The sequence below is a fragment of the Ruditapes philippinarum genome, unplaced genomic scaffold (genome assembly GCF_026571515.1).
Source record: "Ruditapes philippinarum isolate M1 unplaced genomic scaffold, ASM2657151v2 ctg5662_1_1_1_1, whole genome shotgun sequence".
NCBI lineage: Eukaryota > Metazoa > Mollusca > Bivalvia > Venerida > Veneridae > Ruditapes > Ruditapes philippinarum.
The window spans coordinates 71,683-93,838 of record NW_026853410.1 but is presented as its reverse complement, the minus strand read 5'-3'; the positions used below and the strand labels follow the sequence as shown (position 1 = coordinate 93,838).

General features: G+C 30.0%; 1 protein-coding gene and 1 long non-coding RNA gene across 2 annotated transcripts; both read left to right on the top strand.

The window, feature by feature from the left end:
- The first annotated feature begins 321 nt into the window (after positions 1-321).
- LOC132736801 (uncharacterized) lies at positions 322-3,657 on the top strand. The gene is made up of 3 exons (XR_009626630.1): positions 322-409; positions 1,714-1,845; positions 3,207-3,657. It is a non-coding gene; the product is annotated as an uncharacterized LOC132736801 (long non-coding RNA).
- Positions 3,658-9,575: 5,918 nt separating this feature from the next.
- On the top strand, positions 9,576-22,106 carry LOC132736798 (mucin-like protein). The gene is made up of 14 exons (XM_060724012.1): positions 9,576-10,032; positions 10,986-11,176; positions 11,700-11,793; positions 12,762-12,843; positions 13,719-13,943; positions 14,406-14,583; positions 16,205-16,507; positions 18,621-18,788; positions 19,275-19,451; positions 19,625-19,825; positions 20,460-20,591; positions 21,187-21,328; positions 21,762-21,766; positions 21,946-22,106. The coding sequence occupies exons 1-14, from the start codon at positions 9,734-9,736 to the stop codon at positions 22,104-22,106; spliced, it is 2,358 nt and encodes a 785-aa protein (XP_060579995.1). The 5' UTR covers positions 9,576-9,733.
- Positions 22,107-22,156: the final 50 nt, after the last annotated feature.

Sequence of the window (22,156 nt, the reverse complement as noted above, 5' to 3'; positions counted from 1 at the left end):
TTGCTGAATTTTGTTGTATGTTGTCGTTGTATTTTTTTTTCTGATAGACCGTTCTAGTTTATCATTCCTTTTTATCATGTACAGCCATGTTTAGAGAGTAAATAATGCTAAGGACGTAAAACGATTGTATCCATTTTTGCAATATGATATTCATTCCGTAGCTTTAACCTTTGTATAAAAAAGACATTGAATTTCCTGCCAGCACTCAAACTGCATTGCAGTAAATTGCTAGCCTGTAAGTATCGATAACAATTGCAATACACAATATGCAGACAACCTTTTGCAACATTTCAAAATTATTTGATTATTCTGGAGCTGCCAGAGCAGACTTGTACTAATACTGATGGATCGTTTAAATGTAGCTGCTCCAATTGATATGAATTAAATCGCGATGGTCACTCATGTGATGGTAAGCCGATACATGCTTTGACAATGCAACTGTAGTAAAACATTCGTGAATCGTTTATCATAAGAATCATTATTGAACGGCGATTACACTGGTACCTATATATCACATTATAGTTAATTGTAATTGTAGCGTATTCTATATTTGTATCCGTTTGATTAACCCTTAATGTTTTGTTGTTTTTTAAGTTTGTTTGTTTGGTTAGTAAAATTCAAAAAATCGATTGTCAATGAATTTTCACAACAGCGAGCTTATAAAACATGTTGTAAAATCATAGTTTCTTAAAGCCTTAAACATTTTCATTATCGTAATGAAATAAATGATAACATATGACTATAACATGACACTGTCATAATTTTCAAATTGAACCAAATATGCTGTGAATATAAATATACTGTATCATTTACCGGGAATTATCTTCAGCCATAAGAAGGATTTTAAAGTGAAATTATGCCCGTCTTAAGGTATGTAGTGAGTGAACAGGTGAGAGTCAAAATAAATTTTCATTTTGTCATAAATCCATTTAATTTAATTATTTACTTCAAATAAACAATAAATAACCCCGGATCCAAGTGAAATTTCTAAAAATATCAAATTAGAATTAACCTGTACCGATCAATTTATGATACAAAGAAAAGAGTTTTCAGCAGGACATACGTTGCCGAGATTGCAGTATATAGATACCTTAAAAGTGTAAAAATGATAAGTATATTAAAAAAGCAAATGGCTTGGGCCTCAAGCTCTATCAAAATTATATTAAGCCCTTCCCTTCGTTGCCGAGTGGCTATGACCGTAAATTTAAAGCAATTTACCCCGTACTTCGGATTCTTTGTCAGGAAGCCACTCGTCTAGCTTACGGAACGACGGTGCTTCTTCTGCCTAAGTCTTTGTGTGCCTAAGAAATAAATGCACTAAAGGCCGCTGTAGCATTTTGCTCAAGAAATAAATCATGTTATATTATACACACTGTCGTCAGAAAAAAAAAAGAAAAAAAAAAAGAAAAAACAAAATCACCGCTTTGGTTTTGCTTTTTTCACTTATGTCTAGCATAGTGTACATCCTGAACCAAGGTACGATGTTTGATCCTGTTTTATTGATAACGTTTATTTTATATATATATATTTATTTTTTATAGCATATAACGGGTTCAAACAAATGTAATTTTAAGAATACTAACCTGGAGCCTTTGGCCGAGAACACTTTCTCTAACTGATCTACCTGATTTGCTGAGATTCGTTACTGTATGATATTTGTTATTTCGTAGTTAATTCTTAGCACAATTTTGTTTTTGTTTATTTAATAAACAGATATTGATGAATGCAGTCACGATCAATCTCTCTGTCATGGTGGAAACGAAACGTGTGTAAACACCCCTGGGAACTATAGTTGTGAATGTGTCCAAGGATATTATCGATCTGGTGGAATCTGTGAAAAAACAAGTAAATATAATTATGTTTTTGACGCAAACGACAAAAGCTGAAAGATATAAAAGATATTCAAGTATTTTCTATAAATAGAGCGTTTATTTTTATCGAGTGGTATGAATATGGAAATTTTCATATCACAAGATGAAAATAAGTCCTTTATTTATAGAAAAAAAACTTTTCTGTTTATAAATACTTTTTTACATTTTTGACCCAACAATTCTCAGGACTTCTTTAATTGTGTGTATTGACTGAATAAAGAAGAAAGTAGTTCGGAATGACTTTTGTGAAAATAGGGAAAATATGTTGCACTGCATTGAATGAAATACGGAAAATACAAATTTGCATTTTATTTCATCAATATTTATCACAATTTCACTATAAGTATATTATAAATGATAATGATTTCTTTAAAATAATACTTTTACCATCGAGATTTAGGTTATAACCGCTAGAATGCCATTTGCAGAAAAATTAGTAAAAGCACGTGTACTCAGATATACACGAATTATCATAAATATAATAGAAACCTATCACACGAAACTATTATCATTGCTATGTGTATATGTGTCTAGTCTTGTGCATGATTTTTTCTTGCGGAATAAGATATTGAAGCTGTCATCACTATTTTACTATTTTTACTATCATTTGAAATAATTGTGAAGGTGATATCAATTGAATACAATAAATAAGCAATTAAAATGTTAATTATACTAGGCAGTCTATATCACTGACTCAGTGAATTAGAGATAATGTACAATGCAATATCGCTGCTAATTTAGAAATAAATATATTAATTGTTTATAGGAGGTGCTTGTTCTTTATGCATTTTGATTCTTTTAAAACTGACGTTGCTAGATAGCAACAATTTTCTTTGCTATTAAGACAGTTATGATATTTTGCATATTAATTTTCATTCTTTGCGTAACTGAACATGTTTATTCATTTTCTTAATTATTTCATAATAGCCAAGTGCAGTCATGATCAATATGTTCACACTGCTGTAGACTATACGCAAGGCTATTCATGAACATTCTGCTAACACTTCTGTATAATATCAATAAAATAGCATGTTTACTTTAAATTATACAAACTTAAATATATAACAGTTTAAAAGAATCATACAATTAGTTTAAATAGTCAGCTTTGCATTTTTAATATTCCAAGTTTGTATGGTTTTTGTTTCTGATTGATAGCTGTTTCGTTACAGTTAATTATGCAAAGTAATGTACAACAAAGCTCATATAACCGATCTGAATGCAAGAATACAATATATCGTAGTTATTGATAGCGAGAAAAAATATTTTGCTTATTTTTTTCAAGCACTTAACAATATTCTATTAATTTATTTGATATTAATTTCTTCTTTACTTCAGGTTTGAGGTCGACATCGTCAAACATATATTGTTCCTGCCTACAAGTTTTATCCTTATTGACTTTAATATTAATACAAATGATAATGACTTAATCGTTTTCTGAGGTTATTCATTATGTAATTTCACATACTGAATGGAACTTTAATAAAAAGCATGTACTTCTTATTTACTTTTTAATAATGTTTGCTTTAAAACAATGTTATATGACTTTTGAGGAATAAATACATTTGGTTATCCTATTGTCATTTAAAGAGTATTCTAATTATCACTAATTACTCAAATTGATGTCTCTTTACATAAAATAATAATGTCAGTTGACACGAAATATAAGAAGTAAAAATACACAAAATGAAATAACACATTTTGGCAAATTATTTTTACGAATTAAAAAATATTTTGTCAACAAAAAAGGTGATAGCATTATATACAATGGCTCATACTAACTCAGTTTACATGGTTATCTTTGCTTTATTTACAAATGGTTTATGATCGATTGATCTTTATGTGAAAATTTACACTGAAGTACATTTTCTCTTTCGTTTGTTGTTATGTTTTCATACTACACTTAATTTATTTCTGTTATCTTTTCATACATTTGAAAACAGCATAATAAAGGATTACCAAAGGAGACAAGATAATCTAAAGTAACAAAAAAAAAGAAAAATATTTGTTAATGTTTCAATATTAAACAGATGTCAAAGTTGATGTGTTTCTTTTCTAATTCATTGTTTGGTTTTGTATAAATGCATCCCAAATTTCCAAAATAGTGTTCCAATGCAAAAAGGTGGCATATTATTACATAATTTTGCCATGGAAAACTTTTCTTAAAATGGAAAATACTTATCGAATGATATTGCCACACATACTGTATTATTTTAATGTTTTAAATACTTAAGTATTTGAAATTTTGTCATTTATTTTTTGTTGCCAATGCAAGGCCATAACATAGTCATGGCATAGTTCTCTATGATATCATGTTGCATAAATTTTAATCACTATCCGAGACATTGGTTGATACTATTTTTTCAAAGAATGCTCGATAGATTGTGCAGAGATACAGTATGGCCAAAATTGTCTTCAAATTGGTGGAAAAAGTAGACAAAAAAACGAAGAGTCAAAACAATTATCCTAATTATTATCATCATCGTCATTATTAACTTTAGCATAATCATTATTGTTATCGTCAAAGACAAAATCATCAACAAAATCATCATAATAATAATCATCATCATCATCACAACCATCGCGCTATTCATCATTATAATCAATCACTTGGAAATTTTATGATTTGAAAGCAACTGTCATTTTCTTCCCCTCATATCACATCATCGTCGTCATCATCATCGTTGTCGTCATTTTCAAAACCATCTCAAACATCAATATAGTTGTCATAGTCAACACTATTAAAAAAATAATAATTATCATCCTAAACATCAGGATCATCATTATTTTCAACACCAATTCATCACCATCAACATCATCATAATCATTATCATCATAATCATCACCATCATCCCATGTTATTGTAATAATTATATATTAATCACTTCATTATTGTGTCTTCATCATTATTGCAATCATTATAGCATCAGTAAAATCATAGATATCATCATCGTCATCACCACTATCATCATCATCACCATTATCATCATCACCATATTACTCATTATCATCATTCATTTGGAATTTTCTTAACTGAAAATATTTCCCTCCTCCCCCTTTCCTTCACCATCGTCTACATCATCATTGTGATCATCTTATCAGCATAAAACGTAAAACCCAAAACAAACAAACAAACAACTATAACTACTACTTCTACTATAATTACTACTTATACTTCTAATACTATATTTATACATGACATCATATGTGATAAGATTGATAAGTCAAGCGCCTGGGTTTCCATGATTTTTTTATTTTGAACTTGAAATATATTTGATTGTTTTTGTTACTATAAATGCTATTCATTATGCTTCCTTATCAAATCAAACCATTTGATACGTCTTGCATAATTTTGTTACTGACTTAAATAAACAAAAGTTTCCGAAATCAACGCTAAATTATTGTTAACTCTGTAAAAATCACATAATTCCTAATCATCATTGTTTTGGTCTCTTTATTTTAACTCCTTGCTTTGAACAAATTTAAACCATTTTGTTATCTTTTTTGAAATATCACAGAATTCAGACAAAAATATTGAAAACATTTCAAAATTTAAAAATGAATATGTTCCGTGATTACATTTTATCTGAATTTGACGTGCATTTATATTGATGATGTGACTTTTCTGATAGATCTTATATAGATAAACTTAGGTTCTTTTCTCGACATTCGACCGGTTTCTGAAACAGTTTAACGTAATACACTCGTAGTCCCCATTATGTTTGAAATGTTCAGAACCAATAACAGTGGTACTAAGTGATGACCAGTCTAGTTTTTTTTAGTAGAGTATGACTTTGGTCAATCGAAGTTGATAAGACTTGGATGTAAAATTCTGTGGCATCAGGACTTCGTCTTAATAATCGGGCTCAATTCATTTACAAAAGTACGGGATCTCAAGGTTTACAAACGACTTTTAAAAGAAGTTGGCGAACATTAAGCTATTTTACAGACATCAGGTGTTTGGGTGATAAGTAATGAAACAAATTTTCGAATCGTATCGTGACAATTAGAGTGGTCACGATCAAATTATTGAGCGTACTTGAATTGTTAGAACCAGCGGCTGTGTAGTTAACACTTATCATTCAAGTTGATCGGTGACCATTATCGCGGCCAGACAAAAGGTGTAGAGAATAACTAGAGATCAAAGATTTAAAGAAATGTAAGGGCTTCGACTTATAAATGGTAAAATGTACTCATCGAAATAACTAAACTCATATAGGTTTTTATGAAAATAGAAATCGGAAAAAATCAGACTTCTACACATAGACAAAAATCAAATCGACTTATCAATGTCAATCAAGTGAAAAAAAGTCACTTGTTGAATATTTAAAGGTATTTTAGATAAAGGATTATCTCCCTTTGATTGTTACATGTTTTGTTTTATTCTTTATTTTCCTGATCCTTTAAAGAAATATATATTTAAAAAACCTTTTAAAAACACATCTCAAATCGTTTTGATTGTCAGTTGCAAAACTTCAAATTACTTAAGCGTTACGATTATCCAATAGAAATCGTCGTGCAACACTTGCATTATCATTTAAGAGTCTTCATATCTGACTGTTAAAAAAATTAATTACGTCAATACCTGTCAGCATTGCGATATAATCGGTTTGAAAGTACAAGTAAATAACTTTAAGTTACTCTGTGAGTCCCCAATGCTTTAATTTTAATAAAATTTTATTGCTTTAATTTAAAAGTCCCCCGAAGCAGTTAAATGTTTAAAGGGGTACAACAAAAAAAAATGGCTGCAAGTTTTCAAAGTTGTCCCTTGGGCTACATTACCACTTAAGTTGGTTTTTTTAAAATTTTAAATTTTATTTATTTGGTTTTAAAGCGGGACGAGGGTTTTAAAAAGCAATACCCGGTTTCTGTAAACATTTTTATGTAAAGAAAAATTGTGAACAAAGAAATTCCCCTAAAAAACGAAAACAAAACGACAAAATTAAAAACTGTTGCGGGGCCCGGGGTTTGTTTTGCCCCTGTTGGGAAAAGGTTTAAATGGAAAGGGTAATTTACCAAAAAATGCCCCGTAGCACCGGTTTAAAAACCAGATGCAACTTTTAAAAAAAAAATGGAAAAATTTGGAAATAAAACTCCGCAGATTGGTTTTTCATACGGCGATTACCTAAAACCCAATGTGAAAACCCCCCGTAAATTTCTTTCCCTTTTAAAAAGCGACGTGGGGGTTTCACCAAAATTTTAAAAAGAATGCTTTGTTTCCTAAACGGAAAAAAGGGGTTGGAACAAAACGAAATGAAATTTTGAAAGGGGAGCAGACATTGATTTCGAAAAAAAAATCAATTTGTAAAACACACCAAAAAAAAAAAAATATATATATATATATATTCAAAAAAATCTGTTTACCCAGTGGATATGTTCTAGTAAGAAATCCTACATGCACTTCAAAAAATGTTGTACAATTTTATTATTCAGTTTGATTTGCTCAAAAGCTGTAAAAATGATAGACTGAGGTGAAAAGTGCAGACTCGATTTGATTGTGTTTGTACACAAAAAACAATGATTAGGATGCAAAATCTCCCTCGCCGCCTCGTACAGTCAGCGGTATTATCTTAATAAATTCTTTCATTGATAGCTCAATGTATAATTTAAAAGTGTTTTAGGATTTATAGTTCGAAAAATCAGGGTTAGCGAAAAATATAATTATTCTATTTTCCCTACAATTGAGTGCATAATTTTCTTTTCTAACGACTGATCAAAAGATGTCAATTAAAGTTCTTATGACACTGGGTCGCTCATGTTAATTGCTCTATACTTTAATACGCGTTCTGACAAACCACTGTCAATCGAAAGACAATAAAAAAATTTGCCAGACAGAGACCGCTAATGATTGTAACATAGGTTCAACTATTTTAATCGGTTCAAAATTTAGACACATAAATTGGAAAGGAAAGGGTTTTGAGACTCATTCCTATGTGTATCCTTATTTTATGCGTCCAGTGTTTATCAAATTAAATTAATAGGGGATTTAAATCGTGTTTTCTCACAATGCTATTGGCTTTGCCTCTGTGTTTGTTTTTATAATCTTTACTGCTATATCTCTTAAAAAGTTATTGAATAATTATGTTGACGTACAATTGTCGCAAAATTGTTGCATACAACCTGTTTCACGGATGTTAGCGACTAGTAAATGAGATTGAAACATAGTCGAGTTGAATATTGCTGACTAAGATTAAGTTAAAACACGTTTTGTCATAATGGTCATATCTTTGACTTATCTTCTTTTTGAAACTTTTAAGTGCTCTTTTGTTAATCGTATCATTTAGTTTAAGTGTTTTCTTCTACTTAAAATAATGTAATCATAGCACTATCTCTTAACATCAAGTTTAAATCTCCATATTTAGAAAAAAAGAAGAAACGAACGTCATAAGTTACTGTGCAATCAAAGGTTTCAGTCCATAGTTCAGAAAACTATGTGCTTGTAAAATAATGTAATACAAAAAAGTGGTAGAATATCAAAGTTAAGAATATAGTTCTATAGTGATTCTATTTATACGAAATACAGATACGCATAAATATAAGTAACCTTTTTTCCGTTTATCTTTTTACGGTTTTTTTTTTTTTTTTTCCCCCCCAATGTTTTTTTTTTTTTGTATAAACCCCCGGAAAATTTTAATCTAAATTTAAATTTTTAACTTTTTCAGCTTTTGTTGTGGAATCAAAAATTTCAGGGGGAGAAAAAGGTAATTTCATTTATAAATACTTTGGACGGGGGATCTAAATTTTGCATTAAAGCTAAAGGCCCAAGCTGATATTAGAAATTGAGTGAAAAGGGTTTTGCCCCAACTTTTAAATTCACATGGGAAAGTTTTTTTTTTTCAATATTTTTGTAATTTGAATTTTTTTAAAAATTTCCGCCCCCTTTTTAAATTTTTATCTACCTTTAAAACGTTTTTTTAAATAAAACCATCAAAGTGTTTTCTTTAATATCATTTCAATTTAATCATTTTATTTTTTTGGAATAACCCCTTTTTAAAGCACTAATATCATTACGCTTAAATTTTTATCAAAGATGTATTCAACACCAGATGTTTTTTTCCGGATAGATAATACTTTAGTAGGTGTTAAAATAGTACAACAGATTTCTAGTCATAGTTTTCTATTGCATTATGTCGTAATGTGTGTAAATGTATTATCCATAATTGTCATTTTACAGTACATTCTTAAAAAAAAAAACAGGTACAATACACGAACAATAAATGTACATGCGTGTTGTCATTATTGCGTTTTCTTCTGTGTTTGTACTGACATAGATTAAATTGAAAACTTGATTGAAGTATTTTTGTTATATAATTATACTCTCATTTCAGCTTGTTTGCTTGTTTGCTCTGTTTTTTTTACTATTTTAACACATATTTCAGTCATATTTCGCCGGTCAATCTACTATACCGGTTTTCCTGGATATCTTCCTAGGAAATACCCAATGCCTCTGCAAGTAACCAACTACTTATCTACCGCCTACGTGGTCGAGGGGTTAGAGTCGATGACTTCTAATACAGTTACCTCTCTGGCGTGGGTTCGATCCCCAGGAGATGCTTTGGTAGTTTAACACGGAGGAAGGTAGTCTAGTACTGGTGTAACTCTGACTCCAGGAACGATGGTTAGAAAACTACCCGCCTATATGACTGAAATACTGTTAGGAAAAGGCTTCAAATGAAAAAAAAAACAAAAAAACTACTTATCTACATGATTTCTGAAGCGGTGATGGACAAATGACCATAAGACTCGATGTCCGAGTTCAATTGTCACGAAGAAATAACGCTTCGCACAAAGAACGGACTAATGACACCGTATTATCCATCCGATGCACTTATTATTGATCGGATACCTCAATTTTGCAGAAAAAAATGGTGTACGAGCATATTACGTTAATAATACATAAGTTTGCAAATATAGAAATCCTTAGCTTTAATATCATTTATACAAAGTCCTTATATAATTCAGTAGTTGCCGGAGATGCCCTTTCATGTCAAGGATTTATAACTGATAGCGAAACGCGGGATCTCATCAACACAGCACATGCGAGGGCAGAATCATGTCCTTGTATAGAGCAGATCATTGCAATTGACGACACATTTGAAAAGAAGAATAATTGTTACAAACAGTGGTTCTTTTCTGATGATGCTAAGCAAGTTTGTTGCTACAGGTAATGTTCTTTAATATATTGTTTAAAAATATTTTTGTGCGTATATTAATGCTATGATTTGCTCGTAGGGAAATAATATATTGAGTATCTGTTGATTCAGACCTATGTTACGCCTTGTTGGTAAGTATCATCACATTCAATTCATGATGAAAAAAAAATAAAGCTACATTCCGGACCTAGGTTTAAGATAAGTTATTACATTTCAGCAGGGTCTTTCAAATAGAATGGTCTGGAAACGTGCTATGTAAACCCTTCCCCTACAATTAAACATGTCTTGGTATAACTTAGTATAGTTCGCTATACGCAAATTATGTAAGTGTTCGAGGAAAGGGCGAAAATTAAATACAAGAGCAAATATGAAAATTCTAACGACATGATGTTCTTAAAAAATCTTTAAACTTGTGAATAAAGGATAAAATTTTTAGAAAATAATGTTCAGAATATTTGCCGATAAACTGCGCCATTTTGTAAATACACTAAATTAAATATCAAATATTATTCGTGAAGTATTATAAACATTTTACATGATACTATAACATTTTTTTCTTTGTAAAATCAATTTATATTTTAGCATCGAATAATGCATAAATTAAGAAAAGCTTATGAAAATCGGTTCTATTTTCAAATATATCTGCAGTAGACTTTTACCATGACACCGGGAACGAAAAACTCATTGCAAATCCTTTAAAATGTTACTTTTAAAGTAAACACTGATAATGTAATGTAGCCAGGATTAGTTTTCAGTATTTTTGATTGCTTTAACAAAACATTATCTTATAATTTGATTTTTGAATGGGGATGTACTTTGCCAGATCCTGGTCGTATCCTAATTATGTGACTCAAACAAATTCGTAAAATTGGTCCAACTCCAGACCGTTCTTTTTGAAAGACCCTGATCTCAGTTATAACTGGTTAGAGACTGATAAGAAACTATAAGTCAAATATTTTTGCAGCGAAAATGGCCAACTACTTGTAGATGGTCCAGGGGCAGGCTATCTCCGCCTCAAGACAAGAGATGATTACATTGAACAAGCCCATGACCTTTGTTGTGGAAACGGATCAGATGCATTAAGAGAATCTTGTGAATCGTTCTACCAAATAAATTCACCTGATGATTGTAGTTTTTACGAACCGCCAGTTATTTGTAAGTATTTTCGTTTTGTTTAAAGATAAATATTCAGTGAAAACTAGAATTATACGTATTTCAAAAAACAAAGAAAAAATATTTAAGCGAATTACAGTTTATTACAAAAGTCTCTCTGTTATTTCATCGGTACTTGGTATATACGTTTCATAAAACTCTTTTTATCAACAAGTCCATTGCAATATGAACTATTTATTTTAATAATGAAAAAGGAACATGAGGTGCAAGGATATAAAGTGTGCCCGTCGTTCTGTTTTTCTTGAATCGAAATGAAAGAGTACTTTATTTTGAAGTGTTATTGATTATTTGTCTTGTTTTGTCCCTTGAAACATTCTTGATAAGAGAATAATGTGTCAATATCAGAATAGTAATAATAAACATATAGATAAATTACATCTTTTTAGTTTGTTTCCAGATATATAATGGTCGTTTAAAATTGTTATGTCCCGTGTCAGTACTAAGCAATATTATTATGATGTGCAATCTGAGTATCTGTTTTATATACTTATCATTTGATGTTCAGCAATTTCATCAGGAGATCCTGTCATACAAACAATAGACGGAGGAAAATATGATTTTAATGGACATGGTGAATATGTTTTTCTGACAGATGGAAAGTAAGTATTTCAACCTATTTTGATATAATTTATAAAAGATAAAACAAAAACTATTTAAATAACCGTTTTGAACATGGTAAGTTATGTTAAAATTTGTACAAACACTGATATTTGGCAAGCGTATATAAATACAAAATATCTATAATTGTATAACATACAAATCGTAAGTTTATTTAGAACTGTTAATGTAACTATAATAGTTGTTAAATCGTATGACTATTTACATGTCTTCAACTAACCGTCATTGAAATAATCATAAGTTATTGTAGAGATATAAATACTTCTAATCTTATATTTACTATCATTTACCTATACTCTATATTTATTTCTCTGATTCTACAATAATAAGTTTAAAGTGAATATTTCATTCAAACGAGTTTGTTCTGAGATCAATGTTACATAATAATATTGTAAAAGTGATTTCCCAGGCGTTGTTTCTGACTGATTGATAGTGTGTAGATTAACACAACATTAATAACATTTCATATGCAAAACTGCGTTCTCATCAAATTAAATTTTTTTCTGAAAACAAATATTTTCTTTGGAAATATAATTAAAAATAGAAATAAAAGAAAATTAATTTAATCGGCATTCAAATAAATACAAACATTGTATTGTAATATGCACAATTCCATTTTAATATGTAGCCAGTCTTTTTTGACATGTTTGGATAATTGTAATTAACATTGATGCACGCAATAGTATCAAAATCAAATTAAATTTTGAACTAAAATATACTTTTACCATTAAAATGTAATCATTTATATCGTATATTCATTCTTTTCCTCGTTAGAGCGAATAAAAACATGTAAAATATGAAATACACGATCAACAAAGAAGCTCAACACGATTCAGTAAGAAATGGCTACCGGCAAAGATCCAAGCAGAACACGGACCATTTTACTATGTCTTTTGAATTTCATTAAGACGAAGTCATTTTTTTGTATTTTCTCCAATTTTCGTTTTAGTAATTTTGAAATACAAGCTAGAACAGATTATGTTTTGACTGGAAACATTGATTCAACATATTTTTCTGCTTTTGCCTTACTTGTAAGTATAGCCCTTTCTTACCAGCGATCCTTTTTCAATTTATCACTATAACCACGACGCAGGAGTGTAATGTTCGAATCTAAAATAAACGATATTACACTTTTGTCATAACACTTTGACGTGACGCCATTTGCGTTATTTCAAAAAAAGTGTTAAAAGTGTGCGAAAATTACCATTTTCACTATAAGAGAGTAAAGGAAAGATGAATCTTTTTAGTTTGAAAACTTTCTCATTTTAGATACGTGATGTATGATATATTCGAGCAGATTAAGTAATATATAATTACACTGAAATCGTTGAATAAAGCAATATTATGCTCGCAAGAGGCTCGCATGAAACGATTTCACAAAACACGTTCTTTGAATTTAATTTTAAATCTAAACACATCGACTCATCTAAAATAAAGGCTACCCAAGTCAATTCAAATTGTAGAATTTTGATAAATATTCGCCTGTACATTTTATGTATACACATCAATGTATAGATTAATTCAGTTTGTAATGCTTCGTTCCTTTTTGTTTAATAGGCTTATTTTACTAACATCAACTTAAATTGACATAAAACTATCAAACATGTATAAAAATGATAGTTGTTATAACATTATACCACACTCTCAACATTTCATTTATTATGAGTCGTCCATTGTGTAATATAGCATTACCATGTAAATGTGTCTACGTTGCAAACAATTTTTGTCATTTTCGAATTTTATTGTTGTTTTTTTAATTGACATAAAACACGACTTTGTCAGTCTGGTGTGCATATCTATGAAAACACACTCACATTATCATGTTTGTTTAACTTGCGAGACTAAATGTTGACAGAAATATTTACAAAATCTGTCATTCGTTTATTTTTGTACATTTATATTCCAGGATAAAACGTCACACGAGCAAATAGAGCTCCATTATGATCGGGAAGCAGATGATATCAGACTGTTTAGGAATGGTACATATAAGAGCAATTGTTCTGCATCATCAATGTTAGGACATGGACGACCTTATCCTTGCGAACTTCGTCTAAAACATAATTGTTTTGTGATAGCTGGTGGTGGTAAAATAATTATACAAAACTGTGGTTTCAAATCTTACATCAAACAGGTATTTGCATGAAGTTGATATTTTAAGAGGTTGATTTTTATTTAATTTTATTTCTTGTAATTGTACACTCATTCATAATAATAAACGTAAAAGGTGTTTCATTATATTGAAAAGAGTAAAATAAAGGAACAAAAAGCAATTTGTTAAGAAATGTCTGAATTAAAGCTTAATTTTAAAGCACCAGAGATAAAAATAAGAATAATAAGAGAAGGTAAATGTCGGATGATGAAAGTGACTACATCATACAGATTTTTGGATTGACCTTCTTAGAGCATGCTTACTCTAATAACATCAGTCTAACTAGTTCCAGTAAGTGAAATGATTGATGTTTTGGTTCGTTCTAATATTTAATAAGAATTGTTGTCAAATTACTTTTTTCAACATTTTTTTGTCTTGTATTGGATTTTAGAGGGAGTATTTTTTAAGTGTGCGTTTTCTTTTTATTTCTGTGTTTAACCGTAGCTTGTGTTTGGGACTGACAATTTCCTGAGCATACAGATCATCAGAGACTCTAGGGCAAATATAACAAACATTACTGGCCTAGCAGGACATCGGGAGGATGGTTTCTACATTATGAGTAACAACACAAAAGTTTCTGAAAATGCATCTGCATTATCATTGTTCCAATTTGCAGAATCGTGTACGTTGTTTCTGATTATTCTAATTTATAAACATGTTGATGTACATTATATATTTATTTAAAAATGGTATAAATACTTTACAACAGAACCGTTTATATATAGATATCTAGATTTCAAAGAAATAATAAACAACTGAATTTACATTGTTATATATAATTTAAATAACAAGTTTGTATGTTTATATTACACTATATGGAAACCAAGTGTATCACATTGCGGACATTGTGATGTAATTTAGTTTAGTTCTTGTTGATTATAATACAGGATTTGATAAAGGGGAACATATAATTTCTTTCACTTTTTATTATGAGCATAACAGCCCGGATAAATACCGACGGATATTGACAGAAAATTCATAACACCATGCCAGCTGTTCATGCGAAGTTAATACTACATTTGAAAGTAATCTCTGCAAAATATATTCGTATATCGATATGCTCCTGTTCACTCACTATATATCGTTGAACGGCATAATATACTTCAGTTTTTTCAGTTATAGTTTTTAAGTAGCTATTAAAACACAAAGCTCTTTATAGACCCCGATTTAAAAGAATTGAACTACTGATATTTTTAAAGCATTTTATATAGCCCCTTCATCCAAGTCTAGTCTCTCAGACCATATATGCACTTAACTAAGTATTTTAACATCACAATTAAGTTGTGTGCGACATTTACGCGCGTAAGAGCTCGTGCTTTAATGAAGTTATTTACAGGTTGTCAAAAATAAAATTGAAGTTGTTACCTTGTATAAGTATCAGGTAGTTGCATAATTTTGCCTCTGTTTCATACGTTGAATTAAGCTTTAAAAATACAGGAAAGTACATGTGCTCATGGAAACGTGTTTGCTGTAGAAGTGATGTTTTCAAATTTAATTTGTTGAATTCATACGGAAACAGCTTCTGAATTGGGCAAAAGTCGAATTGTGACACATTTATTTCTGTTTATGACTTATTATCTCCTACAAAGCCCTTATTAAAGTCAAATTAGAACTTTATTTACAAAAAAAGACTTTTACAGAAAATAATAATGATTTTGCAAAAAAAAAAAATGCAGTAGTTCATACAAAATATCATATGTTATCATTATAGATGATAAATGATCAAAGCAGAAATCGAAATAGTCAACATAAAACAATGTTTCATGGATTTAACATAATATAAACATTTTTATTAGCACCTTACTAAATGATATTTTGTATGTAATTCATACAGTATATTTTTTAAAATAACATGGAAATATGTATTATCTAATATCTTGACATATTCAAGTTAGCAATATTTCAATATCACAGTTTGATTAGTTACTGATGTTAGGTTGTTTGAAAAAATATACATTGCACAAGTTACACATTAAATGCTGTTGAATAAAGACAACTAACAGAGGATCATACAATTGGTTTCCATCAGTGTTAATGATTGCAACATTTCTGCACAATTGCTCTCATTTACAAAAAGGTTTATATGAGAATAGCCAGAAGTATAGATCCTAACTAAACAAAAATGAACCAAATGAAACTTTATATCGCTAGAAATTATGGCGTATAAGTCAATTATGTAGAGTATAATTGTCTTAAATGAAGCTACATTCTTGTCGTGTTTCATTTTGTTTATTTATTGTTAGGGTCATTACGGAATAATTGGGAGAGTGTATTCATGTATAAAGAGACTGGCGGAAATTTTACAATTTACAACACACATCATACATGTCCAGAGTTTCTTCAAGACAAACTTGGCAACCTGACAGCATTGTTCGAAAGCTTTCGGCCAGAAAATATTTCACTTTTCAACAAGACTTGTAGAAATTATTGGAACAAGGAACCCAATAATCTGTGCCTTCTCGTCATTGCAAGGACAGGGGATTATGACCTGGGATTAGATGTAATGAAAGAGGCAAATGCAACACGTCACAAATGGGAAATACTTCGTAATATTTTTCTTTTCAAATAATACAACTCCTATTGATATAGTCTTAATTTACATACGCAATGATAACTTTTAATTGAAAATATATTTTTTAAAATGTATTTATTTTTCTTATTTCTGAAGTATGAGACGCCAGAAATGTGTCATAAAATTTTCATGCGCACCAAAACCTATCAATATTTTTCCAAAGAAAATGTAAAATGAGTGTTTTAAAGTTTATAATAAGGAAATCTATGTTGTACAGTCGGGTAACGTTATTTGTGATATATGTTAATAAATAAGTGACTTGATATTGGCCCTGTTATTTGTCCGAGGGTAGTCATATTTGCTGAAGGCCGAAGGCTAAAGGCTAATACGACTTACCCGAGGACAAATTACAGGACCAATATCAAATCAATTATTTATTGACAATTTTAATAAATAACTACATGTATCTTTATTATTTCACATTTTATCCTCTGATATTTTTTCTTATTTTAATTCTTACATATTTGAATTATAACAAAGAACAACTGTAAAAATAACTACACTTTCATTTATGCAAACTGTCGGCGTCTACACAGACCGAGTTAAAATAAAATGGCTCCCATTTCCCAGTTTTTTTTTGCAGAAATCTATATTATTGTTTGGCCCAGCTTTGTTAGCCAATCAAATTACTTTATATCTATATCACTCCGGGGATAGATATTGGCAATGTTTTAAGGCAGGTCATCGTGTTATTGAACGTGACAGGTGTTTTTATAGGACTTATAACGTATAGTTATTTAATAATGACTGTTATTGATTTATTTTTGTATAAATGATATTATTTTCTTTGTTTCGTCTTTCAACTACAAAACGCCACTATCGAGTAATTTATTATTCTTTTAATAAGACAGGCGAAATAGTGCTGAACAATACAAAAGAATAACGTATTTGTTTTGACTTTGCAGTCATGTATGACAACATATACATGACTCATAAAAGGATATTGAATGAGTGTAGATTTAACAATACATATATTGAACGATTAAATACAATCATATTATGCGTACCTCACGTGAGTATGATATTGTATGCAACAATTCAATAAATCAAGTATTGAATCTACACGAATATAATATTGTATTTATCACATTCCTAAACTGACAACGGTTTATAGCTTAGCGTCATTTTTCATAGAGGTGTATAAATGTAACGCTAACGTTAGCGTGCTTTTACTAGTGATGTTTCGATTGTCGCAAGTCGCCGATAATCAGTTACTGTTACGTAAAGCGACAATAATCGATTCATAAAAATTTGTTCCGCGTCGTCGAAAATGTTTAAAGTATCAAAGAGAACTAATTCTGACGGTAATTTTCTTTAAGGAACACCTCGCCGATCGCAAAAAATCATCTTAGAGACAATTTGGAGTTGAACAGGATCAATAAGTGATGTAAACAATAGTAATATAATGTGATGTGTATGTAAAAATATTATTTGACATCAATTGAAAAAAAAATATATTTCGTAAAATTATGACTATATAAGGTTAATACTGTTGAAAAGTGCTAAATGAAGTTCATGTTACTGAATATAATCAAGTGCCTTAGGAAGAAATGTTACTTCCCTATTTCTTTTTAACGCGACTATATTCGAATAGTTATCGATTATGTCCCATCTGATTAAACCGATTGGGACAAATTTCATCTGATTTCCATCACTAGCTTTTACGCTATGATTGTATATAACGCAAATGACGTCACGTCAAAGTTTTATTACACTATTGTAATATCGTTTTTATTGAGTAAGTTTGTTACATTCTTGTGATAGAATTATATCTCGGAGCTGTTTCGACTTTTTTTCTGCGGGTTGATTGAAGTAAAACAAAATAAACTCAAGTGTAACTATCGAGCTTTATATAACACTCTGAAATATTTTGTATTAAAATGTCGAGTCAGTCAATTCAGAAACCTAGACATTTAGTATCTTTAAGTTTCGTTTACATTAAATACATTTCCCCCAGAACAGGTGATGAAATACATGAAATAATGCATTATTTACCTATGCATAATTATTTATTATCTAGCTTTTTTGAAAGACGTCCATTGATTTATTTATATAATTAACCTGATTTTTCTTTATATTTATTTCAGATAATAGAACTCCATTAGTATCACCCAACTTTCCAGAAAGAATCACTGTCAGTATCAACTCAACATGGACAATTAATCTTACTGATTATGTTACCGATGATAATACACCCCCGGAAAATCTCGTGTTCGATGTTTTCACAGGACTAACGAAGAATGAATATTCAATAAGTATTTTTTATTTACCTTTCTCAGAATAAACTTTATTCATTAAAACGGATTTACAAACAGAATGATGTTAGGCCATTATAAATAAAAACAAAATGAATTAAAAGAAATATTGTACAGCAGCATTTTAATATATAAAATGTTTTGATGCAACGGACAGAATATTAAAACGAAAACGTGTCAAATATTTTATGTCAAATATATATGTGATGGTTGAGTGCACCACTGCCATAATAACTTTAAAGAAAACAGCTAACAACTGCTTCTTGCAATTGAATTTTGTCTCAATGGTTTAGAGCGTTGTTACATTCGGTTGAAAGCGGAAGGATTCTAGTTCAAATCCCATATAAGCCCGGACTGACATTTTCGGATGGATTTGCATCTTTCTGACACATACTTAAATGTACCAAAGGCCACAATGTTTGTAGAGAATAGAAAATAATAAATTTCCTGCTTCTTTAACTATATCGTTAATACTTGGTCTTTCAGACAATGGAATTTTTACATGGAACGTTGGCACTGGTTTACGAGAAATAGACACCGGCATGCAATTCACCGTATACGACAAATTTAATACTAGCAGTGTTTTCAGTTTTTCAATCAACTACTGTGGATGTAGTGAAGTTTCGTTTTGCTTATTTAATGATTCTACTGACAATCCTTCAGGTAATTATGCTCAATTTTGTCTATGCTTTCCCCCCAACATTTTTTAAATAAATAAAAATAAATTAAAAACAAAGAAATTTGACTTACTACCATTTACATGAAGTTCGAAGTAAAACATTTTATTGCAAAAACTAGTTACATGAATTTATCTCTTACCTGACGTTTTTATCCAGATACTGTAGTAAAAGCTTCATGCGATTGTCCAGGCTACACTAGCGGATTGTATTGCGAAAAAATCAAAGATGTTTGTCCAAACTATCACTGCTACAATGATTGTAATGTAATGGCTTACCGATCAAAGCCTTCGTGGCCATGTAGCCCTTGTCCAAAGGGAAGAACATATTCGATGCATGGATATAATCAGATATGCACAGGTAATTGTTTCTGAATCACATATTGTATATAACATATGCTTTGTTTAACAACTGCCTTATTTATATAATTGGTCATGCTCCCCGCCCCTTTACGAACACAAGTACACAATTGATGAAAGAATGTATTGTCATTTGTTCAAAATATTTGTTTTTATTTTGATATTGAAGTAGTTTAGAATACCATTTGTTTTATTTACCAAATGAGGTAGGTAGATATAATTGTCACTTTATAAAACTTTAGACATATTTTACTCACTAAAAGGACCAACCTTATAAATGATAGGGTTATACTTTTTAATGCTTATAGGTATTGTATTTTTTCATTAAGAAATATATATTTATTAGTTTCTCACCGTATCATAAAACATTTATCTCGTTTGTTTTTGAATAATGTTTTAAATGATGTTTTAAACGTAAGCTTTGTATAATATTTCAGAAAGAAAATAAACACAAAGTAATTTAAACATTATCAACTACAAGTAAGGTGTATCATATGAACACATTCTATTATATTCATTTTATATTTCCCATATATTATGTTTTTGGTAATATTGACGAATTTACATCATTACAATTAGCAATACCAATTAAATATTTATTTCGTTATCCTGAATGTTTATCCACTGTTTAATAGATATTGACGAATGCAGTGTTGTTTATTCTGGACCTGATAAGTGTGAGCAGAGTTGTACAAATACCGATGGAGCGTTTATGTGTAGCTGTTTCAATGGATATGAATTAAATCGAAATGGCCATTCATGTGATGGTATTAAAAGCGATAGATTTATTGATAAACAGATATGTTATCAATGTATTTTGTAACTTTAACTTTACATCATGTCGATCATTATCAAGATTTGTATACATAATTCTGACTTAAATCAATTCCCTTCATGAAAAATTGAAAAAAAGTTTCTGCCCGATAGCTTCATAATAAGTTTAAGGTAAAAAACAGCTTGAAATTGATTTAATTTGTTGTGTTTAATTAAATAACGCGATAATTTTAAATCCCTTTGTGGTTTTTGTCAATTTTGGCCAATTTCTACTAATTTTAAAAAATTAGTATAACAATTTTGTGGAAATTAAGATAATCGCTATTGACTTTTGTTATTAATTGAAAAAAATCAAAGGGTTGTGAATTATTGAGATGTAAATACGGGTTAACTTGCACTTTCCATAGTACCTCCATGAAACAGGCTCAATCAAAACCGAGCCTGAAACATTTTCAATTTTGTTCGTGTTTGGGTTTTTCTTTAGGGATTTCTGTAGCGCAATTTTCTCTATTTCAATATATTTTAGATATTAGAAAAAATGCAAGGGTAATTATGAGCTGTCACTACATTAATTTCAATATATTTTAGATATTGATGAATGCAGTAGGGGAATTCGAGTGTGTGGAAGTACAGAAATCTGTGTGAATACTTTGGGAAATTCGTCATGTTTATGCGCTCCGGGATTCCAAAGACTTAGTGATAAAACTGGCACCTCCTGTGTCAAAATAAGGTAATGTACTTTTTTTTATTATCTCTAAAGCTATCAAATATGGCCATCAAAAACATACATCGTTGTTTTAGATCAGGCATAAGAAAACAAACAGACCCCCACCAAAAAAAAAAGAGAAAGAATAGACATGAAACAGTCAGAATGATTTATAGTTTTTATATAATATTGCATCCACTTTTGTTTGTTTTATAGTGGTAGGTAACCAAACCATGCATTTTATAATTACTGCTGAAGGGATATAATCTTAAAATGTCAATATTAATCTGAAAAAAAAAAAAACTAAAATGAAAGGTCAAGACGGACATATTTTCAATCGTTGCTTCTGCATATTTTGTTTTTAAATATACATGGATGTTTTTATCATGTATATGCAATGATGAGGTGTAAATAAAGATACTACTACTTTTAATGAAATTGTTGTGTATATATATAGATACCGTTGTTCTGCAGTCGCATTCGTCTAAACGAACTCACGATTAAAATTTTACGAATTCTTATTTCACGTGAAGCTCGTATCTTGAATTCCGTCATGAAGTGTAAATCTTAAATCATTTAGAAAGTTGAAATGATTAAAACATAAATAGTTGGGTTAATTACTTCATTAAATGTCGTTACAGGATCTGTTGACGACGCTGTTCAAGTTAAATGTTCAGATTCACAATGGGATGTTGAAGTCGACATGAACATACTTCAAGCGAAATATCCAGCCATTAAACCCGCTGATATTTTCCTAGGAGAATCTAAATGTCTTGGAAAAAGCTGGAAGGGTCTCTACTAAAGTTCCAGTATAACATAAATAGCTGTAAAACTGCAGATATGGTACAAAAT